The 25,954-nt window shown below is 53.3% G+C and overlaps 1 protein-coding gene across 1 annotated transcript in view; it reads left to right on the forward strand.

Annotated features, from left to right (window-relative positions):
• Msh3 (mutS homolog 3) overlaps window positions 1-4,329 on the forward strand; it is a 132,026-nt gene extending 127,697 nt beyond the window's left edge. Inside the window, exons 20-21 of the mRNA XM_012516845.2 lie at window positions 1,502-1,670; window positions 3,737-4,329. Coding sequence (XP_012372299.1) covers window positions 1,502-1,670; window positions 3,737-3,848 — 281 coding nt within the window. The 3' untranslated portion in view covers window positions 3,849-4,329. The remainder of the gene's footprint in view (window positions 1-1,501; window positions 1,671-3,736) is intronic.
• The last annotated feature ends 21,625 nt before the right edge of the window (window positions 4,330-25,954 follow it).

The following is a 25,954-nucleotide window of genomic DNA, read 5'->3' on the forward strand; positions in this document are numbered from 1 at the left end:
GGACGCCACAGACACGGACGCCACAGACACGGACGCCACAGACACGGACGCCATAGACAAGGACGCCATAGACATGGACGCGGGTCAAGGGCGCTTTTTGGCTCCACCAAGTTCCCTCAGCCTGGGGTGTGGTGTGAGGCCTTTGTGTCCTCAGGAGTCATCTTTGTTGTGTGCAGTGATTGTCACATGCATTGACCCCCCCAAATACAGCAGCTGAAACAGCCTCTGTCACTTAGGACTTCCGTGGGCCCAGAGTTGGGGCCAACTCATCTGGGCCCTCTGCTGTCTCCCAAGGGCACTATGGGGAAGCAGTGGTGGCACTGGCAGGCTGCAGGGGTGCTTCGGGGTCCATGCTGGGCCCACCCATGTAATACCTCCTCTCAGCCCACAGCCTGCACTGGCCCTTGAGCAGGAGCTTGGTGCCCCAGGGCCTCTTCCAAGAGTGGCTCGTGGCTTGTGGCTGGCTTTCCTCAGACAGCTGTGGTCTTCCCCAGGTGACGGCCCTTTACCAGGTCACGTTCTGTTTACCGGAAGGGAGGTCTAGGCCTGTCTCCTGCTCCGAGGACAGGAGGACTGTGAGTGCCAGCCCGGTGGTGGGTGGGTGTTGGAGGGGCTGCCTGTCCACCCCATGGCAGCAATCCCTGCAGGTCCCTTAGGAAAGGGGCCTGTCCTCAACTACAGCAAGACTCGGAGAGGCCACGTGGCCTGTCATGCCTGTCGCTGGACACAGTGATTAGGCTCAGGAATCAGAGGCCTCAGCCCGTGGTGGGCTGGCTTCGGGGAGGACCCCATGGCAGAACGCCTGGGAGCAAAGCCACTGCAGCATGGTGGCCAGGGCAGGGGGAGGCGAGCAAGTGAGGTGGCCCTGCGAGGCAGCCCGTAACCACTGCTTCCCTCCGGGCTCCTCACGATCCACTGTGACCACATCAGTGACAGTCCGTGAGCTGGGGACCTTCCAAAGCCCCTGCTTTGACTGAGGTGGAACATTCTAGGTCTAAACCTCTGCAGTGTCCAGCCTTCTTACAGGCTGGGATGGGGGACTAAACAGCGAGCCCTTCAGCGTGTGAGCTCTTAGTTAACCAGAATACTTTATGAGCCAGAATTTCTTTTTTCTTTTTTTTAATGTAAACTGTGGACAACACGTGAAATTTCCTTATCTGTTTTAACAAGAAAAATAAATTCCATTCCAAGAAAAATGGTACCATGCATCAGAACCATTCCATGTGGGACACAGAAGTTCAGTTCAAATTGTGTGATGAATTATTGTTAAAAACTATCTTAAATGAGCTAGAGACCCTGCATGCAAATTCATTGTCACATCAGTATTTGCCCGTTGTCTTGGTACGCAAACTTGAGAAGGGAGCTGGCAGCGGGCGGGAACGATAGGCTGCTTTCTCTGAGGCTAAATTTTAATATAGTAAAATTTTAGACACTTACACTTCTTTACTTGTTGCATTTCAACTTTGGGATGTGGCTTTGATCTCCTTTTTCTCTTTCCTAGGCAAAGAGGAAGTTCCTGATTTTGTTACTTTTCTCTATCAAATAACCAGAGGAATTGCAGCGAGGAGTTACGGCCTAAATGTGGCTAGGCTAGCAGATGTTCCCGGAGAAATCCTGAAGAAAGCAGCTCTCAAGTCCAAAGAGCTGGAAGGATTAGTAAACATGAAAAGGTCAGGGTGTGTGTGTGCAGTGTGTGTGCGCGTGCGTGTGTGTGTGTGTGTGTGTGTACGTGCGTGCACAATGAAACCTTCCTCCAGGCTGTCAAGGAAGAGGACTCTTCTAATTTCTTTAGGTACTGATTTTTGTTTTACTTTTGAGAAGAGTCTCACTGTGTAGTTTGGGCTAGTCACCCAAGCACTGGGATCGCAGCCTGTGCCACCCTACCCTGCTTCCTCCAGTATTTGGAAAGACTTCACCACAGTCGAGTGGAAGCAGCTCTGGGGGAGCTGGGGATTCAGTCTGCATCTGCGGTCCCGCTGATCTCTGTTGGTCACTCCATGCTATGTGAAGTCACATGATTGGCTTTCAGGGGTTCCTCCACAGAATGACGTGAGCTCAGCGCCGGCTCGGTAGCTGCCGCAGACACTGGGTGGATAGAGCCCTGGGAAGCCTAGATTGAGGCACCTGGGCAAGGGCGTCCTGCGCTCCTGCCTCGCCTGCCCATGGGCAGCGACAAGTCAGGATCTCTGGCAGGAAGAGGGGGAAGTGGGTCCTCGTGTAACCATGGGTCCCATGGCCCGTCTCTTGTGAGTTATTGGTGACAGTTTTCCTTGTAACCTGGCCTGTGTTGCCAGGAGCGTTTCTGAGATGCCTCCGTCTCCAGCCCTCGAGGTTTAGCCAGGATGCGGGGCTCCCAGGACGTACCTGAGATCTAGGCGACCCTGTCAGTGTGCAGCACGGCCAGCGTTTGGTCCCAGTAGAAAGTCATGGAGCAGCGGGAGCACTGTCTTCTTGCCCCGCCTGCCTGCCCTGCGCAGGGGCGGCTGCTTGCTGTGGCCACATTGTGCTTCAAGTGGCTGGCACATGGGTATCCCTGTCAGTAAGGTCAGCGGAGCAGGACGGGAGCATTGCTTCGCCTTACTCCACACGTCCAAAGGCTGTGGCCCACCCAGCCACTTGAGGTGGTCTCTGGGACACCACAGGCGGCAACAAAGCGGAGCAGTTTCCAGACAGTGGGGCTGTGGCCCCAGGCTAGCATCTTCCTGGGGTGCAGGCCCTGGTTCCACCCCCGGGACCCCCAGAGCCATTCCAGAGAGAGAATCATGCATGCAAGCTCAGAATGGACTTGTGCCCAACCTCTGCCAAGTCCATCCAGAGACCAGTTGAGACCTTCTTCCTGGAGAGAGCAGGCAGCGCTGGACTTGGGAGCATGCACACGGGCTGGTGGTCAAGCAGGATAGCTTGCATTTGCTGAGCCTCTGCAGCCTGCAAAGCAAAAGCAAGGACACATGCAGCCTTCTGTCCTCCCTCTCACAGCAATCATGTGGCCTCTCGGAGTCTAGGCACTTACCTAGACAAGAGAGTCATTGCAAGAAGTTGCTCGGAACAGAAGCTGGTAATTTGCCAGTTGGAGCCTTTATCTTTCTACTAAAGTGCTTGGCTCATTATTTCCGTTGGCCAGATTAAGGAATCAAAGCCAAGGTTTTTGAAAACAGGGTCTCACTGTGTAGCCCAGGCTGCCCCTGAACTCATGGTGATCCTCCTGCCTCAGCCTCCGAGTGCTGGGAAGACAGCAGGTGCCCACCTAACCCATCCCATCATGTGGCTGTCAGAGTTGCCTCATGTTGGTTGATCACTGTGCAGAAGCAAGCGTGGGCACCAGGGCAGGATCCTGCATGGGGCATGGGCATCATTCTTGCCTGGAGTGCATTGAGTCACCCTACCTTAGGCACCTGCAGGTTAGGTGCCCTTGTCCTCATGTCATGGGGGATGGTGAGGGTGGGAAGGGGCTGGCCGCCTGGATGAATGGGAGCTTGGCAGTGGTTGGGGCTCCGCTCCCCCGCTGTGGACCCTTACTCCTTGCCGGGCTGCCGTTCTGACGGGGAACCTGCAGGGCGTTTCCTTGTTCTGGTTTTGGGGAGGCACAGCCCCAGTGCTGCAGAGGCTCGGGAAGGCCAGAGACCTGAAGCCCAGCCCAGGACCCTGGTGTTTGGTGATGCTTGCGAAGCACCCGTGGGAGCTCATTGTCCCCGGCTGTGTCATTTCTAAAACAAGCGATGTTTTATTTTCTCTCCAGGAAAAGGCTAAAGTCTTTCATGAAGTTGTGGACGACACAGAGCGCAGAAGACCTGCGAGAGTGGATGGATGAGTGGGGGGTGGAAGAGCCACAGACGTCTCCGCCCGACTGACACGCGGACTGCACTGGGAAGAAACGCCTGCGCGCGAGAGTGTTGTATGGGCCTGCTGGATCCTTTGGGAAGCGCTTTCTTCCTTTTGTGAAGAAACAATACTCAGGTTCCTTCCCTGCCGCCTGTCATAGATCCAGGCTCCCACAGTGACAGGAAGCCCTGTGGACAGCGGGTCTCACACATAGAAGCCTTTTCCATAGAGTCCTAAGCGTGGTGCACACACCCTTGACAGTGATGCGGAATTGAATTTCTGTCCCACGTGCACAAGGTGAATGCTGAAAGCCACCCGTGTATTCATCGTGTGCATAAGGATGTCTGATGAAAACACAATTATGAAAGTTTTAGAAGCCAGAGCCCAGTGCCCAGGAGGAAGGTCCTATGAAATGTAGAGTTAAAACACTCATAGTTTTAAACAGCTTAGATTCTGTCGAATGGAATGATTTTGGCATTCTTTACAGTAATAAATATTTAATGCACGCTTGCTCTAGTGTCCTGCTGAGGTGGCGGCGCAGCCTCCACTGCACCAGGCTGCCAGCTTGCCAGCAGCTGTTTCCCTGTCTGTCTGCAGGTGTGAAGAGTCTCGCACCTTCCCGCGTGGTTAGGTTCCACCCCCACATGGTGCATGCCCCCAGCTCCTTTTCCATCATTCCGTGCAGGAGCTGCACGGAGACCTCAGCGTGCAAGCCTGCACAGTGTCCTGTGCAGGTGCTGAGTCACCTGCTTCCCTGTCTTGGCCCGAGGGAGATGGACTTGGAGCACCACAGGCACGGCAGAGCTGGCGCAGAAAGGCAGGTACCCCGAGACCTGGTGAACACTCGGCCACCTCTCTCCTTGGGCCCCAGCCTCCACTGGCCTCCAGCAGGCAGGGTCCAAGAGCTATGTCTGCCGCGGCAGTGCTGTGCCTAGGCTGGCGGATGGTCACATCCTGCGCAGGACTTAGCAAGGCTGCACAGTCGCCCGTGGAGGCTGCAGCTCCAAGGCTGGGCGTGACACACAGTGAGAGGTGCTGGGCCATCCCCAGGCCCCACTCCCACAGGGCCTTGGGGTTGCCTGTCCTGGTACCCCAGACAGCCTCCAGAGACTGGGCTGACAGAGGCCAAGGAGCTGTGTGTACCAGTTGCTGGTGGCCAGAGGTCCTAGCAGCAGCCAGCGGCTCCTGGAGCTCCTGACGGACCTGTCACCTCCAGAACTCCAACCTCCATGTGGACCACGTTGGGTACTCAGCACCTAGCACCTGCCCTGTGTGTAGGGTTTCCTTCACACTCAGAGTTTCTGGGGGCACCTGAGCCCTGGGGCACCAGAGAACAAGCCAGCTGCACTTGAAGCCACTTCAAGGGCTAGGGAGGTAGCTCAGTAGCATAAGCACCTGCCCAGCAAGTGCAAGATCCTGAGTTTAGTTGCCGGTACCACAAAAAAAAAAAAAAAAAGAAGCTACGTGACCCACCTCTGCCTTTGTCCTGTTACTTCCTCTCCTGTGGCCATACTCTCCCGTTTCTAAGATATTCTTAAGTGTATAATAACTACTGTGATGCACGAATACGGAAGACCCTTTGTGTGTGTGTGACCAGAAATTGAACTTGGGGCCTTGCACTTACCAGGCAGACACTGTACCACTGAGCTAGAGCCCAGCCCGTTTTATCATTTTAAAAGAAAAAAAATTTTGGATTTTTTTTACGTTAAAAGAAATGCGAAGTCCGCGGAATGTGAGTTGACCCGTGCCCTCCGGTGGCTCTCAGCTCTGGATATTGGGGTCTTCTGATGCTCACGTAGCGCCTAACACCAGAGCCCGCCCCAGCTCACCGCTTCCGCACGGCTGTGCACCGCCCTGTGACCTTGCAGCTCCCTCTTGGGAGCGTGCGGTGTGGGGTGTCCATGGGGCTCACATTCTCGCTCACTTCGGCTCCAGGCCCCTCACAGCTCTGCAGCACCCACCCCAGAGCCTCTGCTTGGCATCTGGCTGCTGCCTCTCCTTCCTGGACTCCAAGACTGCACTTAACGCCCTGCAGGGACCTGGGGTCCAGCCAGTCCACAGCGTGGCACTTTCAGGGTCTGCCCACTTTGCAGTGCACGGGTAGCAGAAGATGCCCTGCCCATTTCCATGCTGTGCCCACTCGGGTGGGTGCCTTTGTTGGCCATGCTGAGTAAGCAGTGAGCATTCAGGTGCAGGTTTTCATGTGACAAGGCAGGGGATATTTTTAAATGCTCCTTGTAATTCTGCCAAGTGGTCAGGTTTGTGAACTGCTCTTGTGTGATCAGAAGGGACTACACAGTACTTTTTTTTTTTTTTTTTTGCGGAACCAGGGATTGAACTCAGGCCCTTGCATTTGGCAGCAAGTGCTTGTTCTACTGAGCTATCTTCCCCAGCTCCAAGAGTACCTTTGATTGGGGTAATAATCAATTAATATTTGTTAATGCAGGAAATTAGAACAACACTTCTGCTCATAGTCAAGGTACCATTCACTGGGCTTTCGAGATCCGCTCAGAAGTGTCCAGTGTTGTACAACAAAAAAACAGTGTTTCTGCTCTGTGATAGAGTGCAGAGGTTTGAGCGTCTTGTCACAGAGGTGGAAGCAGAGCCCACTGCATGGATCCCGAGAGACGAGACAGATGCCGAGCCTGGCTGCAAGTTCACGCAGGCCTCAGTGAGCTCCTGGGCAGTGTCTCTGCCCTTGGTCACGCTGCTCAGTGCTGCTCAGTGCTGCGCTTGGAGGTTGTGGGGCATGAGGAAGGCTTGCGCATCCATGCTTTCTGACCCTATCAAGGCTGTCTCCACCCCCAGGGACAGGCCTTCCCAGGCGTGTGAAGCCGGGGCAGCTTAGGAGGTGCTGCTTTGTTAGGGTGACCAGTCAGCCTGTCGCAGTGGTGGCATACCTATGGCACACGGGCCGCAGTCAGCAGCTTACTATCACTGAAAGCTCTAGAAGGTTCGCCATCACTGGTTGTCACATTTATAAAATTTTAGCACTTTGAAAAATGTTTAGAACAGTTTTTTCCAGGATGGGAAGACACTAGAGGGCCCGCTGGAAAAGAAAACAGCAATAGGCTCAACCCAGACCTATGGAGACAGACTGGAGTCGCTTCTGTCTGCCGCTGTGACGCCCTCAGCAGAGGCTTCCCTTACTGGTCACTCTGTCTGACCACTTGGTAGCTCTTGTGTCATAAGGGTGCCCAGCTGCTGTGTTTTTCTTTCTGTGTAGCTCAGGCTAGCCTTGAACTCATGGAGGTCCTCTTGTCTCAGCCTCCTCAAAGCTGGAACTACAGGCATGCACTGCCACACCCAGCTGCTGTGTTGGCTACTTCTGCATTGTTGACTTTCTCTTCTCTCCCTGGGCTGTCCTGATATTCCCTGTGGGGAATGTCACTGCCTTCTCCCCAGCTCTGTAGTGAACCCCATGCCAGTTTCTTACCTTCTTTGCCCTTCCTGTTTTAGAAGCAGACTTGGGAGCTGAGGGGTGTGGCTCAAGATGGAGCCTGTGCTCAGCACTCCAGGTTCCTGGGTTCCATCCCCCGAACCAGAAGGAGGGAACAGAGGAGGAGGAGGGAGGGAGGGAAAGGGGAAGAGAAAAAGAAGTAAGAAAAAAGGCCTGATAGTTGGGGGAATCCCAGCGCTCCTCGTGGTCGTGTCCGGGCCCCCTGTGGCACAGCAGCCCTCGCGTGCATCGCCACCTGCAGGGTGGGTACCAGTGTGCACAGGACCACTGGGAATCCTCAGCCTAGACAGCAGGGACGGAGCTGCCTGAGCCAGCTCACTGCAGGGTTTGCACGGGGCCTCTGTCACTAATGTGAGGATAAAGATTTCTGGTCAGTGTGGGAAACGAATGTTCTTCCCCTGTAATTCATGCTGTGGGGCGCTTGGAAGGTGGTTCTGCGCAGTGAGGTTTGGGGAGCTCACCTGGGTGTGGGGCCAAGCGCCCTTCATGCTGATAGATGTGCAGAGGGCAGCCCTTTCCCCCGTGCCTCCCCTTTCAGCTCTGAAAGCCACCGCGCGAGCTGCAGTGCCCAGATCTGCTGTGCTGGTGACCCCTGTGCAGGGCACACTGGCATCCAGGCCCAAGGGCGGCGGCCCTGCTGGGATCCCGCCCCGCTGCGTCATGCTGGTGCTGCCGCCCGGACCCCTTCGGGAGCTCTCTGCCCTCTCAGTCCAAGCCACGCATCTGGTTTTCCATTTCCTGCTATCCAGAGCACCCTGCCTGATCAACCTAAGTGGCCACAGCCACTAGGGCTCCTTTTTATGGTTAGGTTGGCCTTGCGAGCTCTCTCAGCAACCACGGGGACAATTTAAGGACTATGAGACTTCACGGCCGCAGACTGGGAGGGGAGGCCTCTCGGTTGCCACCGCGGGCAGCTCTGGATCCCTGGTGGGCATCTCGGGTGGGGTTCCAGGGTGCTCCTGCCACTGCACCCGAGTCCCTGTGCACGTCCACGTGCCTCGTCTAACAATGCAGTCCAGCCAGGGGGGCGCCCGGGCCACCTCCAAATACTGAGAAATGCCTGAGTCCTGGGATGCTGGCTTTTGTCCACAGCCTTCTCCCTGTGTCCTTCCAATGCGAGGGTGTCCCTGCCCCCATGACTGGACCAGCAGGCACCCAGGGTGAGCACAGGGGACACGCAGCATCCTGGGTCTGTGTGGAGTTACGGCTCTGCAAGCCGGGACGCCCGGATGTTCTTCGTTCCTTGTTTCCAGGGTCTGCCTGTCTGCCTGTAGTCTGTCTATCTCTGTCTCTGTGTCGGTCTGCCCCTTTCCTTTCGCCCTAGGGATGGAACCCAGGGCTTATGCATGCTAGCTGAGTGCTTTCCCACTACGTGACATCCCCAGCCTTTTATTTTTTGGAGATAAGTCCTTCCGAGTTAGTAAATTGTGGTGTTTGCCCTTAAACTTGGAATCTTCCTGTCAACCTGCCTGTAGCTGAGATCCCAGGAGCACAAGACAACCGTTTCTTTTTTTTTCTTTTTCTTTTTTTTTCTCCAGTTGTCTACAAATCACGCTTTCATCTTGTTCTTGTGTTTTGGGGTCCTAGAAAAGGTATCAGGAATGTGATTATTCTTTAATTATTTGGGTTGCTAGAAACGCCTAACAAATACCTCAGTCCAGCTAGCGTCGCTTTGCCTACCTTTGCATGTATTTCTCTGTCGCCCAGAGCACTCCCTTGACCCTTGGCCCCTCGATGTGGCCAGGCTCCCACATCCTTCTTTTCACTTTGTTAATGAGAGAAAAATGCAGCACTCCTGTGGTTACCAAAGCAGCCTTCGCAGCTGCTTCAGAGAATTCAAAGAGCAGAGAAGCTGCTGTGGGGCAAATACCATTTATAACTTACCCAAATTGCTCTGTATCAGTACTTCCGGGTTCCAGTTCTCTGATTTTAATTTGCTTGCAGAAGTGAGGCACTCATGGGCGAGGAGAAGCGCTCCTCTGCCCCCACTTGGCGCGGGCGCCCCGCATGCCTGCTCGACGTGCGCTGGGAGAGCGCATGCGCACTGCCCGCAAGGCCTCTGCACCGGGCCCTTGCAGGGCAGCGCAGTTCGCAGCGCAGCGCAGAAGCCTGCAGCGCGGTGGGTGGCGGTGGCGGCGAGGCATGCGGAGCACGCCGGGATGCTGTGCTGCTGCGGGGCGTGTGGCAAACAAGTCCTCCCTAAGTGTTCTAGTGGGGGCGAACGGCTTGTGGCCCCCACCGCCCGCAGACGCGCTTCCCAAGGGAAAAGGCAGAGTGGCCCGTGGGCTTCAGGGGGCTCATCTCACCCTGCACGGGAAAGGCTTCGGAACACCTGGCTGCAGCTGACTGTCAGCCGGGAGGGTGTGGAAAGTATTCTCATGGTTCCTACAGGGACAGTCGGAGGGCAACTTGGATCGTGTTGTTTGTTCTACCCATTTCTATTTTAAACGAAAATACTTTGACATATTTCAAAATATTTTTCAATGAGCATTGCTTTTTTTTTTTTTTTTTGTGGCCAGGTGTGGTGGTGCACACCTATTATCCTAGCACTCTGGGAGGCTGAGTCAGGAGGGTCACAAGTCTGAGCCCAGCTTAGTTAATTTAGCAGCTTAGTGAGACCCTGTCTCAAAATAAAACAACAACATCATATTATGTGTATTACATAAGAAGCATATATTCCTTTTTAAAATTCAGGTAAAAGCTAATAAAAGTTAATAAGGAAGTTGGGGAGGTGTCTGTTTTTACCTTTTTATACACTAGGAATGGAAGTCAGATCTTCCCATGGAGCTGCACCTTCTCCCCCATTTCTTTTTTCTTTTCTTAGAGTTTGATATGGGGTCTAACTAAATCACGTAGTTGCCCAGGCTGGACTTGAACTCAGATCCTACTGCCCCAGCCTCCAAAAGTGCTGGGATCACTGACGTGCACCAGCCTCACCCAGCTAAGAAATTTTAGGACATGAAAAAGCCACAGTTTTCTTTCTGCTTGAGAAAGTTCTATCAAAAACACTTTGTATGTCTTCTAGCAACCCACAGCAGCTATCTTTTTATTAATGAACAGATGAGCATTGATTATCTTTGAGTAACAGGTATTCTAGGTTCTGGGTGGGATCTAACAGCAAAGGGGAAGGAGGGAGGCAAGTTGGTTGGTTGATTCATTGGTTGGTTGGTTCATTGGCTGGCGTCTCAGTTACTTTTCTCTTGTTGCTGGGACAAAATACCCAACACCAAAATTAAAGAAGGAAAGATTTATTTAGCTCACAGTTTGTGGAGGTTTCAGTCCATACTCCGCTAGCTCCCAGGCAGAGTGCACATGGCAGAGGGCAGCAGTTCATGGTGGCAGAAAATTACAAAGAGCAAAGGGAGAGGCTGCAGGTGGGGCTTCTAGCAAGCCTCTCTCCCCTCCTTACATTGTAATGCAAATTGTCTGCCCCAGGATGAGTGTAGCACTCACATCCATCCATAATCCCAGCATTGGATCAGGAATTAATCACAAACTCTAGAATCCTCCCCATGACTGCATGAGGCTTTGAGGGGACAACTAGACAAACCATAACAGCTGGCTAGCTGGCTGCTTGGTTGGTTGGTTGGCTAGCTGCTTGGTTGGTTGGCTGCTTGGTTAGTTAGCTAGCTGCTTACTTAGTTGGCTGGTTGCTTGATTAGTCGGCTGGCTGGTTGGTTGGTTGGCTGGCTGCATGGTTGGTTGGCTGGCTGGTTTGTAGAATGAACATTATCTGTGGGGCACGGAGCAAGGGAGAAGGTGAAGCAAAAGAGGTTTCTGAAGAGGAGATAGAGAAAGCTGTTTGCAGAATGAAAGAACTGAGGTGGGCCTGGGAGAGGCTGAGTGAGAGAAGGCGCCTTCAGAGTACTGGCCTTGCTGGGAGTAGGAAGGCACTGAGACCAGGCAGTGGCCACCCAAGGCAAGGCATGATCCTGCTCCAAAAGCAACATCCTGTGCCCTAAGCTGGGACAGCTGAGATGTGACAGGGCATGGACAGCAGTGTGGGATGGGGCCACTGCGAGGAGGAGTCAGAAACTGCAGGCCAGGAAGCCTGTGCCCAGAGGAGGACGGCTTGGGCACAGTCAGGCCTGGGTAAGAGCCTCGCTTTCAAAGACTAAATTATGAGGGATAACCTGATTAATGCCCAGAGATTCCAGTTGAGACCTGTTTCTGTATGGTTGGTACCTTGTGTCAACTTGAGAAGTGTAGGGCCACTTAGCGGCCCGGGCCTTGCTTCCTGAACTCCCTTATCCTGTGCAGCAGTGGGGCAGGGCACGGTGTGAGCGCTGCACCCCCGGGGGGAGCTGCTTCCAGCATAAGGGAGGGAAAGAGCTCGTGCCCCCCTTCTGCTCTTGCTGCCTTGCTGTGCTCTGCCGCCTTGGACTGCTGCCCTTTTGCCCTGCCGCCTCGGAGCCAGCTGATTATGCACTGAAACCTCTACAGAGTGCGAGCCATGCAGAGCCTTCCTTCCTTAACTTGGAGCACCAGGAAGTTTGCCTCAGCAATAAGAGACTTGGCTGAAGACACTGCACAACAGAAAAAAATGTTTTTTAGTTCTCTGAAAAGACAGTGAAATGCTCCTCGGTGTGAGAATATGAGGATACGTGATGGCGAATGGCCTGGTGCATTTGAGGGGCCAGCGTTAGGATAAGCCAAGGAGCAGGGTCCCTAGATACGCAAATGGCAGTCCCAGCCCTGCGGGAGGGTGGCTGGGCCAGGAGCACAGGCCCTGGGACCTGCCCGGCCCTTTAGCTGCCGTATGCTTGTGACAGACCTCATTCCCCTCGGAAGAGTCCTTGGCAGAGTTGCAAGCACCCGAAAGGGACACGGCTTGCCTGGCCAGGCTGCACCAGTGCCCATGCCACCAGACAGGTGCCCTGTGTACACAGTTCCCAGAGAGGGAAGAGGTGGCCACTGGTCCTGCTGGGCCAGCTTCCTTGCACTAAGCCAGCCTAGCAGGTGAGCAGAGCGGCCCTGGTGTGTCTGTGGCCCTGGAGTCGGGGCCTTGGGGCCACGCCTGCTCCCGGCCCTGTCCTCCCTGCTTCCGCACCATGTGCCGAGCAGCTCTGCTCCGCTGCACCCTCCACCAGGAGGCTTCTGCCCTGGTGCCAGCAACTGTGGCTGAGGCCTCTGAATTGTGGACCAAACCAGACATTTCTCCCTGTGAGCAGTGCTCATGGGTACTGCGTTTCGACAGCAAGAAAGCTGACTGATACAGGGCCAACGCCAAGACTCAAGCAGGGCGTCGGGTGTGGGATTTGCCTCGTGTGACAGTTTCTTCCCAGCAGCACCCTGTGATTTCAGGTGAGTCATTTACCTTCTCTGGCGTCCGACTCTTCCTATATAAAATTCTATATAAATAGTACCTAGATTATTAGGGTGCTTATTGAATAGGCTAATACGTATATGGCTCTTAGAAAACTGCCTGGGTCCAACTAGTATTTGTTTTTTTTGAAGGAAGGAAAGGTTTATTTAGCTCACAGTTAGTGGAGGTTTCAGTCCATACTCAGCTGTGTCCAATGTAGAGCAGCACAGAGCAGAGGGCAACCTTTCATGGCGGCGGCAAAGAGCAAGAGCGCAAGGGAGGGGCAGCAGCAGCTCAAGCAGCTGGCTTCTCTTCCCACCTTACACTGTAATGCAAATTACCTGCCCCAGGGTAGGGGAAGTACACCTATGGGTACTTCCCAGTACTTACCCACCTGTGGGTAATCCCAGCAGTACTAAAACCCATAATCCCAGCCTTGGATCACACATAATCCCAGTGGATCATGAGTTAACAGGAACTCAACTAGTATTTGTTTTAAAAATTAAAACAAAGCAAAGCTTTTTTTTGAAAGCTCACATGCTGGTAACCCCTGTACATAGGAGGCCAGGGCAGAAGGGTCACCAGTTCATCGCCCATCTGGGTGACAGAGCAAGAGCCTGTCTCAACAGAAAACACAAAGCACAGCATGGGTGGCTTGCTCCCTCGCCGTGCCCACCCCAGCCTTCCTCTGCCAGTCCCTCACACCAGCAGAAGCACGAGCAGGAGCCGTGGGCCACGCCCCCTCCCTTCACAGGGTCCTCGGAAATGTCTGTGGCCTGTGAATGGCAAGGACAGCTTGGCGCCATGGTTCCCTCCTGGGTCTGGCTGCAGAGGGCCCAGGACCCCTGTGCAGCCAGTCCCCAAGGTCTGCACCTGGACTGTGTGCCCTGGCTGAGGGTCCTGTGGTTAGTCAGGCACAGCGTCCTCAAGGGCTCTGGCCTCGTGGCTCCTGCTCTAGCTTCAGCTCCGTGATGATTGTCAGCTGGGTGGATGTAGCTCAGTCCCTGGAAGGGGAAAATCCCCTCAGAGGGTTCGCTGTGTTCTTTGGATGGCTTCCTTGCAGCTGATTTTATGTGGAACAAACACCATCTCTCCAGCCTGGCGCCACAAGCCAGTGCTATGGCCAAGGTCATCCCAGGGCCATGGTCACCCGAGCTCTCACCCACCACATCCCCATCTCATGCACACCCCTGCCGTCCTCAGCTTCATCCCAGAGAATGCTGTTGAGCATGACTTGTACCCTTGCCCATCCCAGGCACTTTCCCAGTGCCAGGACTCAGCACCCAGCACCGGCTTAAGACAGGCGAGGATCGTCATGGCTCTGGTGGGGGGGACTCGGCTGTCAGCTGGGCAGGGAAGCCAGGGGCACTGTACTGGGTGCTGGACGTGGCCCCGCTGCTGACCTGAAGATGTGGCCACCCAGCCATGCTGCAGCCCTTTTCAGAGGAGGGCAGGCCCTGGGTGCCTCTACGTGGCCAACTTCCCTGCCTTTGTCAGAATTTATCTTCTATCTGTGGTCAGAACATTCAGCAAACAAAGATCACAAGGGAATTTCCAAAAGCAGGCAGAGAGCACCTAAAATATTACAGATGTGGTCAGGCTGTCCTGGGGATTGGCCAGGGCCTGTGCACTGAGCTACATCCCTAGCCCTTTTAATTTTTATTTTAATTTTTTTTTTTTTGAGACAAGGTTTCCATAAATTGCTAAATTGCCTAAGCTGGGCTCAAACTCAGGATCCTCCTCCCTCAGCCTTCCAGGGTGCTGGGATTACAGGCACGTGCCACCACACCTGGCTATAGCTATATTCTTGTGAACGGCTGGAAATCTCCCCCAAAGATCAACATGTGAAAGTCTGCTTTTACTGTGTCTATACAAGATTACTGGAATTAATCTTAACCTACACAACAAAGAAAAAGAAGTAAAAAGCATACACATTGGAAAGGAAGAAATTAAACAGATGATGTGGTTGTCTATGAGAAAATCCAAGGGAATTTATCCATACAAAGCCTGGAGCTAATAGGTGACCTTTGCAAGAGCTAGGATATGCGGTCACAAAAAGCAACTGATTCTGTATAATTTTTGTATAAAAATTAGAATTCCAAACTATAGGCTAGCGAGTGTCATTTATAACGCCACAGTGAAGTGCTTAGCTGTGACTCTATGAAAACGTGCAGGGGCCTCATTGTGACAGTACCAACAGTCATGAAGGAAAGCGCAGAAACTAAACACCGGGAGGGACCCGAGGCCTGTGCGCAGCGCTGCGGCGCGCCCGGCGCCACTCTCCGCCCTTGCGACCCCGTCCTCGCCACTCAGCGCCACTCTCCGCCCTTGCGACCCCGTCCACGCCACTCGGGGCTTTCGCAGGCGTCGACGACCTGATCCTTAAGGTGCGCATGAGCGGAGAAAGAAGCCCGCGTGGCCACGAGTTTGAGGCAGAACAAAGCTGGTCTCACCTCAGGTCAGGCTGTAAATCGGAAGCTTCGAGACGTGTGTCACTGGGGAGGCGTGAGGCTGTGGGCCGTGCGTGGGCCGGGTCGGGGCCAGACCCGCGGGGCAGAGCCATTCTCGCAGGAGCGGCCGGGCGCACCTCCGCCGTGGACCCAGCCGGGCTTCGCTGTGTGCCTTTCCCATTCGCACGTTCAGGCTTGAAGGCCGTAGAATGCGATTAAACGATAGTGGCTGCCCCTGGCACAGGTGGCGCGTTCCCTGCCGTCTTTCAGGATAATTCTTCATGTCCAGAGGCAGTTGCTGTCATCTCTCTGCCTTCTCAGGCCAGGCACGGTAACTCCAGCTCGGAAGGCCACTTTCAATTCTTGAGTGACCCCGGTAGGCATTCTATTTTTCACTGCATAGGACGAACTGTCCTTTACATTCTGAGGTGGGCTCTACGTTTGTGTTCTGGAGGATTTCCATGACATACACGGCATGAGAAGCTCCATGTTCCCTTTTCGTGTCTGTAGTATGTGGCATCGTCCTGTAGGTGCAGTCCCCCGCGACCCACAGGAAACGTGTGCGCTTGGCTTCGCTTGTGTCTGCCCGTGGACGCTCAGCGTTCGGTGGGAACGCAGTCTCAGGGATAAACCCTGCGCTCACCCAGCAAACAGCGTGGCAGGGCTCTGGAGGACGGCGTGCCCCCCTTTCCTGAGTCATCCTGTTTGTCCACACTTCTGGGCAGAGGAGTATCTGATCAACACCAGGGGATTGTTTTTAACAGAGTGTGCTGTGCTTTGAATAAAAATGTCTTGATGTTAGCGCTTTGGCCTCAGGCCGGGGTATAGCTCAGTGAGGGTGCAGTCGCCTGCCAGGCAAGGGCACGGTCCCACGTTTGAGCCGCGAGAGGAAAAAGAAAGCTTTGGTGTCAGCCCGAAGCATTGCTGAAAGGTGTGACGTCTTATGGGGTGGGGGCCTTAGCAAGCCAGAGTGGGGTCATAGGGAGCGCCTCCTTGAAGGGAACGTGGGGCCCCACTCTTCCTCTTCCTCTTCCTCCGGGTTTCACGTCCTAGGCCAGAGGTGAGTAGCTTGCTTCCCCTGTTCCACCACTGTGCGCCCCTCACCGTAGGCTCAGAGCATTGGGGCCAAACAGTCTGCACTTCTGCACCAAAGCGCCTCTTTCCCTTTTTAAGCTGGGCATCCAGGGATCTGTTACAGGAGCACAGCTGACTAGCAGGGCCTTCTGGGTACAGGGGGAGGCCCCCGCGGGGTAGGTGCCGTCACAGTGCAGGTGGACGGCTGCCGAGGCTTGCATGGACGTGCCAGTGCCTGACTTCAGTCCTTTCCATCAAAAAAATCCAAGATGAAAAGAGCAACACGCTGACCCAAAGAAAAGCCGCCAGTGAGAGCAGCGCACTGAGGGTTTCTGCAGAGCTAACAAAGCAGAGAAAAGGGTGCTTGCTGTTATTGTTGCTTTTGAGACATGCACTCTGCTCTGTAAGTCAGGCTGGCCGTGAACTCATGGCAGCCCTTCTGTCTCAGCCTCCTGAGTGCTGGGCTTCCAGGCGGTGCCCCCATGCAGCTAGGCGTGATTATTAAGGCGCCCTTTGTTACGCCAGGAGCACGTTGCTGGGGAGCTTCCCGTCTGCGGTACCTCCTGGGCGTGCTTCCTCCCTTGAGCCCTGCGCATCAGCCGCACATCAGTGGAAGGGCAGCTGCTCGGCTTTGCGTCAAGGCAGATTTGCTAGGCTGCGACGGGGTAAGTGGAGATGTGCTCCTGTGTCTGTCACACCTGTGACCTCTCTCCATCTCTTCTGATGTCACCCTGGGCTGCCACCCCTCTACAGGTGTCAGTTGTGTGTTTTGTGAACTGAACAATGCAGACATTGCTATGAGGTTTCATACACTCATGAGGACGCCTGAGAGTATAGACTTAAACGAAGACCAACTTCATCTTGACTGAGGAAAACCAAATACTTTGTTGGTGACTTGTTCAGTCGAATCCAGGATTTAGTCTGGCGTTCTGGACATCTGGGAACTACGTCTCTCTGCACGTGATGTTTTCAGGTGGTCAGTCTTTTGCTGCGTATCGCGCCTTTTCTTGTGAGTTCTGTGCTAACTGCAGTGTAAGGAAAGCACGTTAAAATGTGGCTTTGCTGACTTCGGAGCTGTTGGTTCAGCAGTCCTAGGATGACCTGTTGGTGCAGAAGGACTGTCACACTCCTGTCAGGAGTGCAAACCTTCCACAGGTTTGCACAGCGTGGGCTGGGCTGTAGCCGGTGCTCAGGGGAAGCAACTTTCACCTTTCTTTAAAAGAGGTGACGTGATACAAGGGAAGGACCATTTCGTATCTGTATTTGCAGAATAGTTAGGATAGATAGACAGCTATGTTCATTTAATTCAATGAGAAGAAAGATTTGTACTAATAGCGTTTGGACAGGATCGTCTGCATCTTATACTACAGATAACCACTAAGAAGATAACAATATACAATGTATTAATTATTGAAACTGTCCTATTAATCAGTTTTGAAACTGTCTCATTAATATTTGTTTCCCAATAAAATATACAAAAAAATGAAAAAAATTAAAAATAAAATAAGAGTGGTGATGGGCCAGGGAGACAGCTTAGCAGTCTAAGTGCCTGCCTGGCAAGCGCAAGGAACCAGTTTTGATCCTTGGTACCCCATGCCGAGATGGCCACTGAAGCCAGGTGTGATGGTGCACACCTGTAATCCCAGCACTGGGGAGACTGAGACAGGAGGATCACTGTGAGTCTGAGCTGTGTGGCAAGACCCTGTACCAAATAAATAAAGAAAATATTTTTTGAAAAGAGGTGTGTGGGAGAGGAAGTCAGGAGGGGACAGAGGACAAGGAGCCAAGAGATGGTGGCCGCCACACTCTAACCCCAAGACTAAACCTGTGAGACGAAGGCACGTATTGTGTCCTGCATTTTGCAAGCAAAGAAAACCATGTACCAAAATCTTACCTGGTTCAAGGAAGTCTCAGCACCAGGAATCGTCCAAGATTTGCTGTGATCATGGCTGGATCACAGCATACTCGGGGGCAGTGGAAGAGGCCGGCCTCTGCTTCCGGGGCGTCTCCACGGGGTGGAGGCTGCTTGGGGCCACCAAAGCAAGCATCTGCATGTGGGGTACCCGGTGGAGTGTGGCCAGCCGGGCACAGGGCTGGCGAGGTGGCAAAGGCGGCACCCTAGGCTTACTGTCGCTTCTGCCGAGGAAAAGGTGGGTCCGTGGAGCCAGCTGCTTCTTTTTTAATGAGGGAGCTGGAGCAGGGAGCTGGGATTGTTAAACCTTTATTGTGCTAATGAGGCAGTGTGACAGAAAAATACAGTGAATATTTAAATAGCACATAAAAAGCGCACTGCACCGCACCCCTCCTGGGAGCGTGCCGTCCCGCCGTGCCTACCGTGCCTGTTCTGAGTCCTCTTCCCGAGGGCCTTTAGTTGTGCTGCGCTGGCTGCCTCAGTGTCCCGAGCCCTGCAAAACCTGACCTCTCATGGACATTCCGACTTTGGGGAAGAGCAGAAAGTCACACGGTGCCGGATGTGGTGAATAAGGTGGGCGAGGACACAGCGCCACGTTTTTGAGAGCCTGCCTGGCAGCCGGCAGCACTCGGCAGCAGCACTCAAGGCGGACGCTTGGAGAAAGGACTCCAGCCGTGGGTCAGGCTTGGTGAAAACCACGGGGCAAGTGTGCTTGAAGGAGTGGGAGGGTTTTGAAGGCGATGTGTCTCTCACTGTAATGCACATTTTTAATTGAAATATTCACCATATATTTTAATTATACTTTGTGTATTTAAATCCTGCTATTTACAATCACTATGATTTTTATATAAAATAATATTGTAATTCTTTTTTTTTTGTGGTACCAAGGATCAGACTTGGGACCTTGCGCTTGCCAGGCAGGTGCTTATGCCCCTCAGCTGTGTCCCCAGCCCTGTAATTCTTAAAAGAAGAAAGGTAAAGAGTTCAGAATAAAGGAGGAGCCTCTAAATTTTAATTTAAGGTGCAATTATATTAAAAAGTTCCTCCATTCTATTTTTCTCATCTCAAAGAGAACCACTGAAACTTATATAAACCAATGTTTTGAGAGCCATTCTCTACATGACTTGCTAAATGTTACTCCTGTAAGATGACATGTGTATGTTTGTATCTTTTTGGAGCCAGGGTGTAAGATTGCTGAGCCAAGCTGTGGCCCCTTTCGAAGTCTGCACGGCCCTGGCTGTCCGGCGGGAGGCCCTGCGTCTAGACCCGGGTAGGCGTCCCGCGGTGGCAGACTTGGGGCTGCCCGCAGAAGCTCTGCCACCTCCCGGGGTCCAGGCCAGAGGTGACCAGAGCAGGCCGTGGGTAAAGGACTTCCTACAAACAGTGCTTGTATTTGTTTATAGTGGCTTGGCGGGTGTAAGTATTTGCATTGGGCAGTGTTGACACGCCACATCACTGTGCTGTGGAGGGTTAGGGTTTCCAGGAAGGCTGCTCTGTGTAGAAAATTTTCTTTTTGTCTTTTTGATACAGGGTTTCACTGCACAGTTCAGGCTGGCCTCTGTGATCTTCTTGCTTCAGCCTCCTGAGTGCTGGATGCAGGTGCGCGCCGCCACACATGCCTGGAGAAGTTAAGTGTCCCAGCTTCTCAGCATGTGCTCAGTGGCACCTGTTCCAATCGGCCAGACTATACTTACCTGGCAGGGGGGACACCATGCTCGCAAATCAGCCAGCCTCCCTCCCCACCCGTCCGGTGCACACCCCTCGCGAACTTGCACAGCCACCTCTTGATTTCAAAGCAATTCCGCTAGGAATTTTACTCAGGTTCCTCACAGCTAAGACAAGTGAGCACATCACACGCATTCCTGTGAGGGTTTCACCTCATCCCCTTAGGGGCAAGCAGAAATAAGAGCCGCAGGTGGATTCAGCCCCAGAGCGTGCCCTCTTCTGTCCATTCCTGTGGCTACCGCCAAACGGCTGATTCCAGGGAATGTATAGAACCTAGAAATTTTTTTCTCACAGTTCTAGAAGCTCTGAGGCCCACAGCAAAAACACTGGTAGATCTGGTGTCTGGCAAGGGTGGCTCTGGAGGAGGCGTGTGGGGTCCTCAGATGGCAGTGGAGGACGAATGGCCTCACCGTGCCTTCCTGCCCCCCGTGGCTGCCCATGGCCGCACCCGACTCGGTGCCTTGGGGTATATGTCCCCACAGGACTCTGGAGGTCACATGCAAGCCAAGGGAGCGGCTTTGCATGCTCCTCACTTTACAGAGTGTCAGGATGCCTACCTTCCCGGGCACTCTGGTACTGGCCACAGTTATGCTCTTGCCAGCTTGGATTTGGGGTCAGAGTGATGCGAACAGACTTACTTCCAGAAGTGGGCTTGCTCTGCCAGCAGGAGCTGCTGTCTCGGCATAGGGCATGAGCACGGCAGTGGACACAGCAGCTGCCCTGCAGGGTCACATAGGTAAGCCCAACGACTGTTAGTGTGGCACAACTCCTGCAGGTGAAGACGAGAGGAAATGAGACCGCGTGCGCTGCATGCAGCTGTTCCGCCTGCGGCTCAGCTCCCTGTCTGCTCTCTAGGGGCCGTGTCGCCTGCTTGGTACAATGCTCCAGGTTTACAGACTGGGTGCAGACCTGGTGACTGGTGCCAGCCCGCTCTCACGGTGTCAGAACACAAGCGCATGTCTCTAACCCGATCTGCCCTGGACTGGCAGGACAGAGATGTGTGACAGCAGCTGGCATGAAGTGTGACCTCGAACCCCGCGAGAGGACCTGTGCCAGCCCCAGACAGCGTCCGTGGGTGGGGCGCAGCCTGGGGAACCAGAGCTCGCTGCCAGCACGGGCACTGGCGCGACAGTGGAAGCGCGCACTGTCTGCACGTTCACCAGCTCGGTGAGAAATGGAAGAGCGAGGTGGGCGCAGCTGGGGACACATCACAGGGGAAGCCTGTCAAAGAAGGGCTGAGCCATTTGCAGAAGCTCTTGGTGTTTTGGCCAAGGCCAGGTTGATGCACACATTAATACTGTGTGTGCTTGTGTTACAAGGGATTGAATCCATGGTCTTCATAGTAAGCTATATCCCTGGCCTTTGTTAATTTTTCTATTTTTGAGACATAGTCTTGATGAATTGCAAGGTTGCTCAGACTGGGCTTGAATTTGCAATCCTTTTGCCTTAGCCTCCTGGGGGCTGGGATTACAGGCACGTACCACCATGCCCCGCATGTAAGAGGATTTTACAGAGACCAAGAAGTCAGGAAATTGCTATCTGAATCAAAGGAGAGCTGTCTGGGTTGGCTTTCTCCTGTCCTCTTGCCCTCATCTGCCACTAGGCCTGACACTGTGGGTGGAGGTAGTTTTGCATCTCCAGGTCAAAGGTCACATGCACTGGGCTCTGCTCACAGCAGTGTCCTGTCCCTGCACCATCTGCACACAGCAGTGGACGCCGAGTCCTTTGCTGACAGCTTGTATGTGCATGTTCTTGGCTTGATGAGAGCCAAACTACAGCAATGCCAAGAGTACCGAACAGTCCCGACAGCACAGCTGGGGCTCCTGGTCCCCTTCAGCAGGACCTCAGTGAGCCAGCCCCACTCCTGAGAACCTTCTTCTGTAAGCACCTGTCCTCTTGGGTCCAAAGTCCGCTCCCTATCCTCATGGCCTGGAGCCCCAGTTCCTGGTGAAAGGTGGAAAGGCGTCCTCATCCCCAGGGACCAGCAGTTGATGGCCCTGGACCCAGAGCCCTGCCACATGGGGAGAAACGTGTGGGAAGGGTACTGGCGGTCGAGTGTTTTTTAAAATTCTATACACACATATTGTCATTCTCTGTACATTTCCTTATTTTACACCTAAGCCTTCACAAAAAATAAGAATCCACAGTTTTTAAACTTAGTCTCATGTAATTTTTGTCTTGGGGCAAGGTTTCCCTCGGTAGTTCAGACCAGGTTGAACTGCATAGGCCAGGCTGGCTTTGCGCTCAGCAGACCTCGGCCTCGGCCCCCCAGGTCCACTGCCAGTGCCAGCTGTAGAGGCGTCACCCCATCCTGCCCGAGGACTCACCCCAGGCACAGAATCTCATGTCACTCGCCTCAGGCAAGCATACCGTAACTCTGTGCCCATTGTTCTGACATGTTCTTGCCACAGCATGACATGCCGACCACTGAAGATGAACAGAGGGAGATGTGTGTGTGGTAGGGCCTTGCTGGGGGGCCCACACTGACTTGGAACTTGTGTCTCAGCCTCTGCCCCGGCCTGTACTGCCCTGCCAGCCAAGACCTGAGCTGAGGCTGGGCTGCCTCCCTTGCACTGGCCACCTCCAAATCCTGCGCTGCTCTGAGTCAAGCCCAAGCCACTGATGCGCCTGGTTAATGCCCTGCTGAGCTCCACCACTCGGCCCCAGGGGACTGTGAATGGGCTGGGCTTCCAGCCTGGGGCTGGGACATAGGTGATGCCAGCAAGGACTGTGGGGACAGGCGGGAAGGGTAGGGAGGCGTAGGGACGTGAGGAGGCAGGCCCGGAGCTCTCATGTTCCGTGTGCCCACGGATGGAGCTCACCCTGGGAGAACAGGTACACCGCAGCTCACAGGCTTCCTGGCAGTGAGGATGGAAGGCCCGATCCCTGGAGCCTCGGCCGTGTTGGGCCTCTGCCTGCCACAGCAGGCTCTGGGAACTGCCATGTGGGCCCCGGCTGTGGTGGAGTCACAGACAGTATGTTTAGGGCAGGACACATGGTGGGCAGGCAGGTGACAAGGACAGGGCCTGGCCTCTCAGACTGAGACAGGCTGGGGATCAGTTTGTGGGGTGCTTGGGCTATAGCTGTGTTCAAATCCAGGGACCATAAGGGATAGTACGGTTCTGTGGAGGTCCCCTGCTGGGCTGGAATCCGGGTGCTGTGAAATGGGGCCTTGCTCCCAAGGCCCAGCCCCGTGCCCTGGGACCATCTGTGCCCTCAGTGAAGAGTTTTGTCATGGCAGGCTGGGCAGTGCAAGGCAGAGCCACCCGGCCTGTGCCCTGTGCCCATGTGGGCATCACCCATGAGCACAGGGTGGGCCACCCTCCTGGGCTCCCGAGCGGCTGCCGCAGCACCTGCCAGCGCTCCGATCAGAGGCTAGCTTGGAACTGCAGAGCACCCTCCCGCACTGCTCAGAAGGCCTGAGTCCCCTCAAGGCCACATAAGCAGCGTGGGTGTTCTGTGTGTTGTGAGTGTATTGCCCAGTGCACCAGGACCCAGGGAGCGGTGCGGCGCGTGGTGAAGGCCCGACACACCTCTGCTTGCTGACTGTAGACAGGCACCTCCCAGGGGAGGACTGCGTCTGCAGAGCTTTGAGGGTCTGACCCAGCTCTGTGCACAGTGGAAGCTCAGCCCTGTTCCTGCCTTTGCTTTCTGGTTTTGCATCTGTTGGCACCGGTGAAGAATCATGGTTTGTGAGCAAAAGTAACTTTAAAGTTTCCAATAGTCTCCAGGAGCAGTGGGGCCTGCTTGTAATGCTAGGGTTGTAGGAGGCTGAGGCAGGAGGGTCAAAGGTTCAAGCCCAGCCTGGGCAGTTTGGCAGCTGTACAATACAAGAAGCTATCTCGAAAACTAAAAGCAGTTCGGTGTAGAGGCTCTGAATGCAGTCGCTAGTCCACACTGCACAGGGAGGAAAGGAGAGTCCCAGAGCTCGTAGAGGAAAAAACAAGCCGTGCTTTTAATGTGTGAGAGGTGTAGGCCCGGGAGCTTGCTTGTGGTTTGTCCCCACGCGGGCGCTGGCTCGGCCAAGACTGGGCCACTGTGCTTGACTGTTGGGAGCCGTGGAAGCTAATTAATGAGGCGCTCCCAGTAATCTCAATAGTCTCTTAGGAGACACTCTCAAGAAATTAAGTCATTGGTTAGAAGATAAAGTTCTTCAGAGAAACATTGCAGTAAGGCTGTCTCTTAAAAAATGGTTTGGGTACGAAACTAAATTGAGAAACACAGGTTTCCGTGCAGTATGGTGACTCATTATTACTCTCGCGGTGCAGTGAGTGCGTTCAGGATTCGAGGCTCACAGGTCTCCAAAGTGTAGAACAAAGAGTGCTCATTGCGGTGAGACTTTCTCTCAGATTCAAACCCCTGCCTTTGACAAAAAACTTGTGATGTATATGCTACGTAAAATGACTAATTAGGTGAAATTTTCTTATGTAGTAGACAGATGTTTGGTCAAAAGTGTCATGCCCAAATGAAAATTTTAAGTATGTCACAAAATGTCATCAGGATTGTCCTGCTACGATGTTGTACAAGGTTTTGATTTCTAAATTTCTGTGTAAACATGTGTAATTGTTGTCTTTTAATAGTCTATAGGAATTTAAATATTAGAATATCCATGGTTGTTAGAAAACAAGAGTTCCATGTTATGTCTGAGGTGTTTCATATTCAGATAGTGATATTGGGCTTACTGCCTCCATTACAGGGTAAGGTCATTACAGTTCTCCTCTGCACGTTTAACAGCTAAAATTTGGAGATCAAAACTTAAAGAGATAGATGGGCTAAAAGGAGAGCCAATATTTTGGCCCTAACCCTTCCAGGCCAGGGAGGACTCAGGACATAAGAAAACCTCTGCTGTGACACCCTGTAACTCAGTTGAGTCCCTGATTTTCTGAGCAAGGAGATAATGGGGCCTCAAGGCAAAGTGACTGATGATGTAGAGTGTGCCTGAGGAGAGTCGCCTAAAAACGATCTCTCAGGCTCTCACAGAGAGCAAACTGGTCAAGCAATGGCCGTGACTCATCCAGATGGCTGACCCTGACAGAAGATCTAAGCGGTGCGGTACATGGTTCCAAGGTAGATCCTGAGGAGATTTGATTGACCTTGTCAGGTAGCAAAAGTTAAATTTGTATTTATACAGGTCTTGCTTTAACTTGGTCTTAACCATTCAGCAGAAAAGCATCACCACAAGATATGAAAAGGAATGCCGTATTAATATGCTAGGCTATAAAAGGCTCAAGTCACTAACAACTCCTGACAATTGCCAGCTGTGCTGATGACTCATTACTATTAGGGACTCTTGGACCATATAGGGTCACACTGCTGAATTCAAGTACCTAAAGGTTTTGGACTGGTGTCAAGTATGAAAAGGTCCTCTAAAGACTTCTCCAAACACAGCTTCTCTAACTGCAGTGGAACATCCATCTCTGACAAAACAAAACAAAAAGGTGGATATGTTGGGAGCCATGGAAGCTAGAGAATTGGTCAGATGTGTTAAAGCAGGACTAGGCCTCAGAGCCTAAAGCAGACAAGCTAGCTCAGTCCTGAGATAAGCATCCTGACTGGTTAATACCAGCTGTTGGTCACTAGGCAACCTTGTGTCACATGTTACTAACTTTGCAAAGGCATAAATGAATGTCCATATTGTTGCTCTGGGGGTCATCTCACCAACCAGGCAGACGAGTCACCACCTAACCAGCTCTTGTCTTGTTGTCTGTCTTTTCTTCATTCCGGCTGCTATTTTTTCCTGGGTACAACAGACCACACTGAGAGACCAACTGGTCCCTGCCCTTGACAATGCTGAATGTCCCCCTCCCTGCACATTTTCGGCTCCCCAAGCAATTTGACCTAAAGGAAATTAAAAGCCCTGAAAAGTGGGTTAAAAAGCAAGGTCCCTGCAATCTTGTAGAGAGCCTGTGGGACTACGTGTCATCCCGACCATCACTTGGACCCTCAGAGTCACCTGCGCCTCTCTCCCTTGAGGGGACAAAGAGCGTCGAAGCTTCTGCTCAGGTTGGGCCAGTGCATGATGACCCTGTGTGGCTGTTACCCACACAAGAAACTTGCGTCTTATCTCTACTAATCTGCCTTTGTCAGACAGCAAACCTTTGGAGGGCAGAGGCGAAATCGCTCTCTCCTCCACAACCCAACCCTTCTCCAAGCCCATGGGCGAGGCCTTCTGGGAGTCATTATGTCCTGCAACTGCTTGCTGATCAAGA

Source organism: Octodon degus, unplaced genomic scaffold (assembly GCF_000260255.1).
Source record: "Octodon degus isolate 3935 unplaced genomic scaffold, OctDeg1.0 scaffold00129, whole genome shotgun sequence".
Classification (NCBI taxonomy): domain Eukaryota; kingdom Metazoa; phylum Chordata; class Mammalia; order Rodentia; family Octodontidae; genus Octodon; species Octodon degus.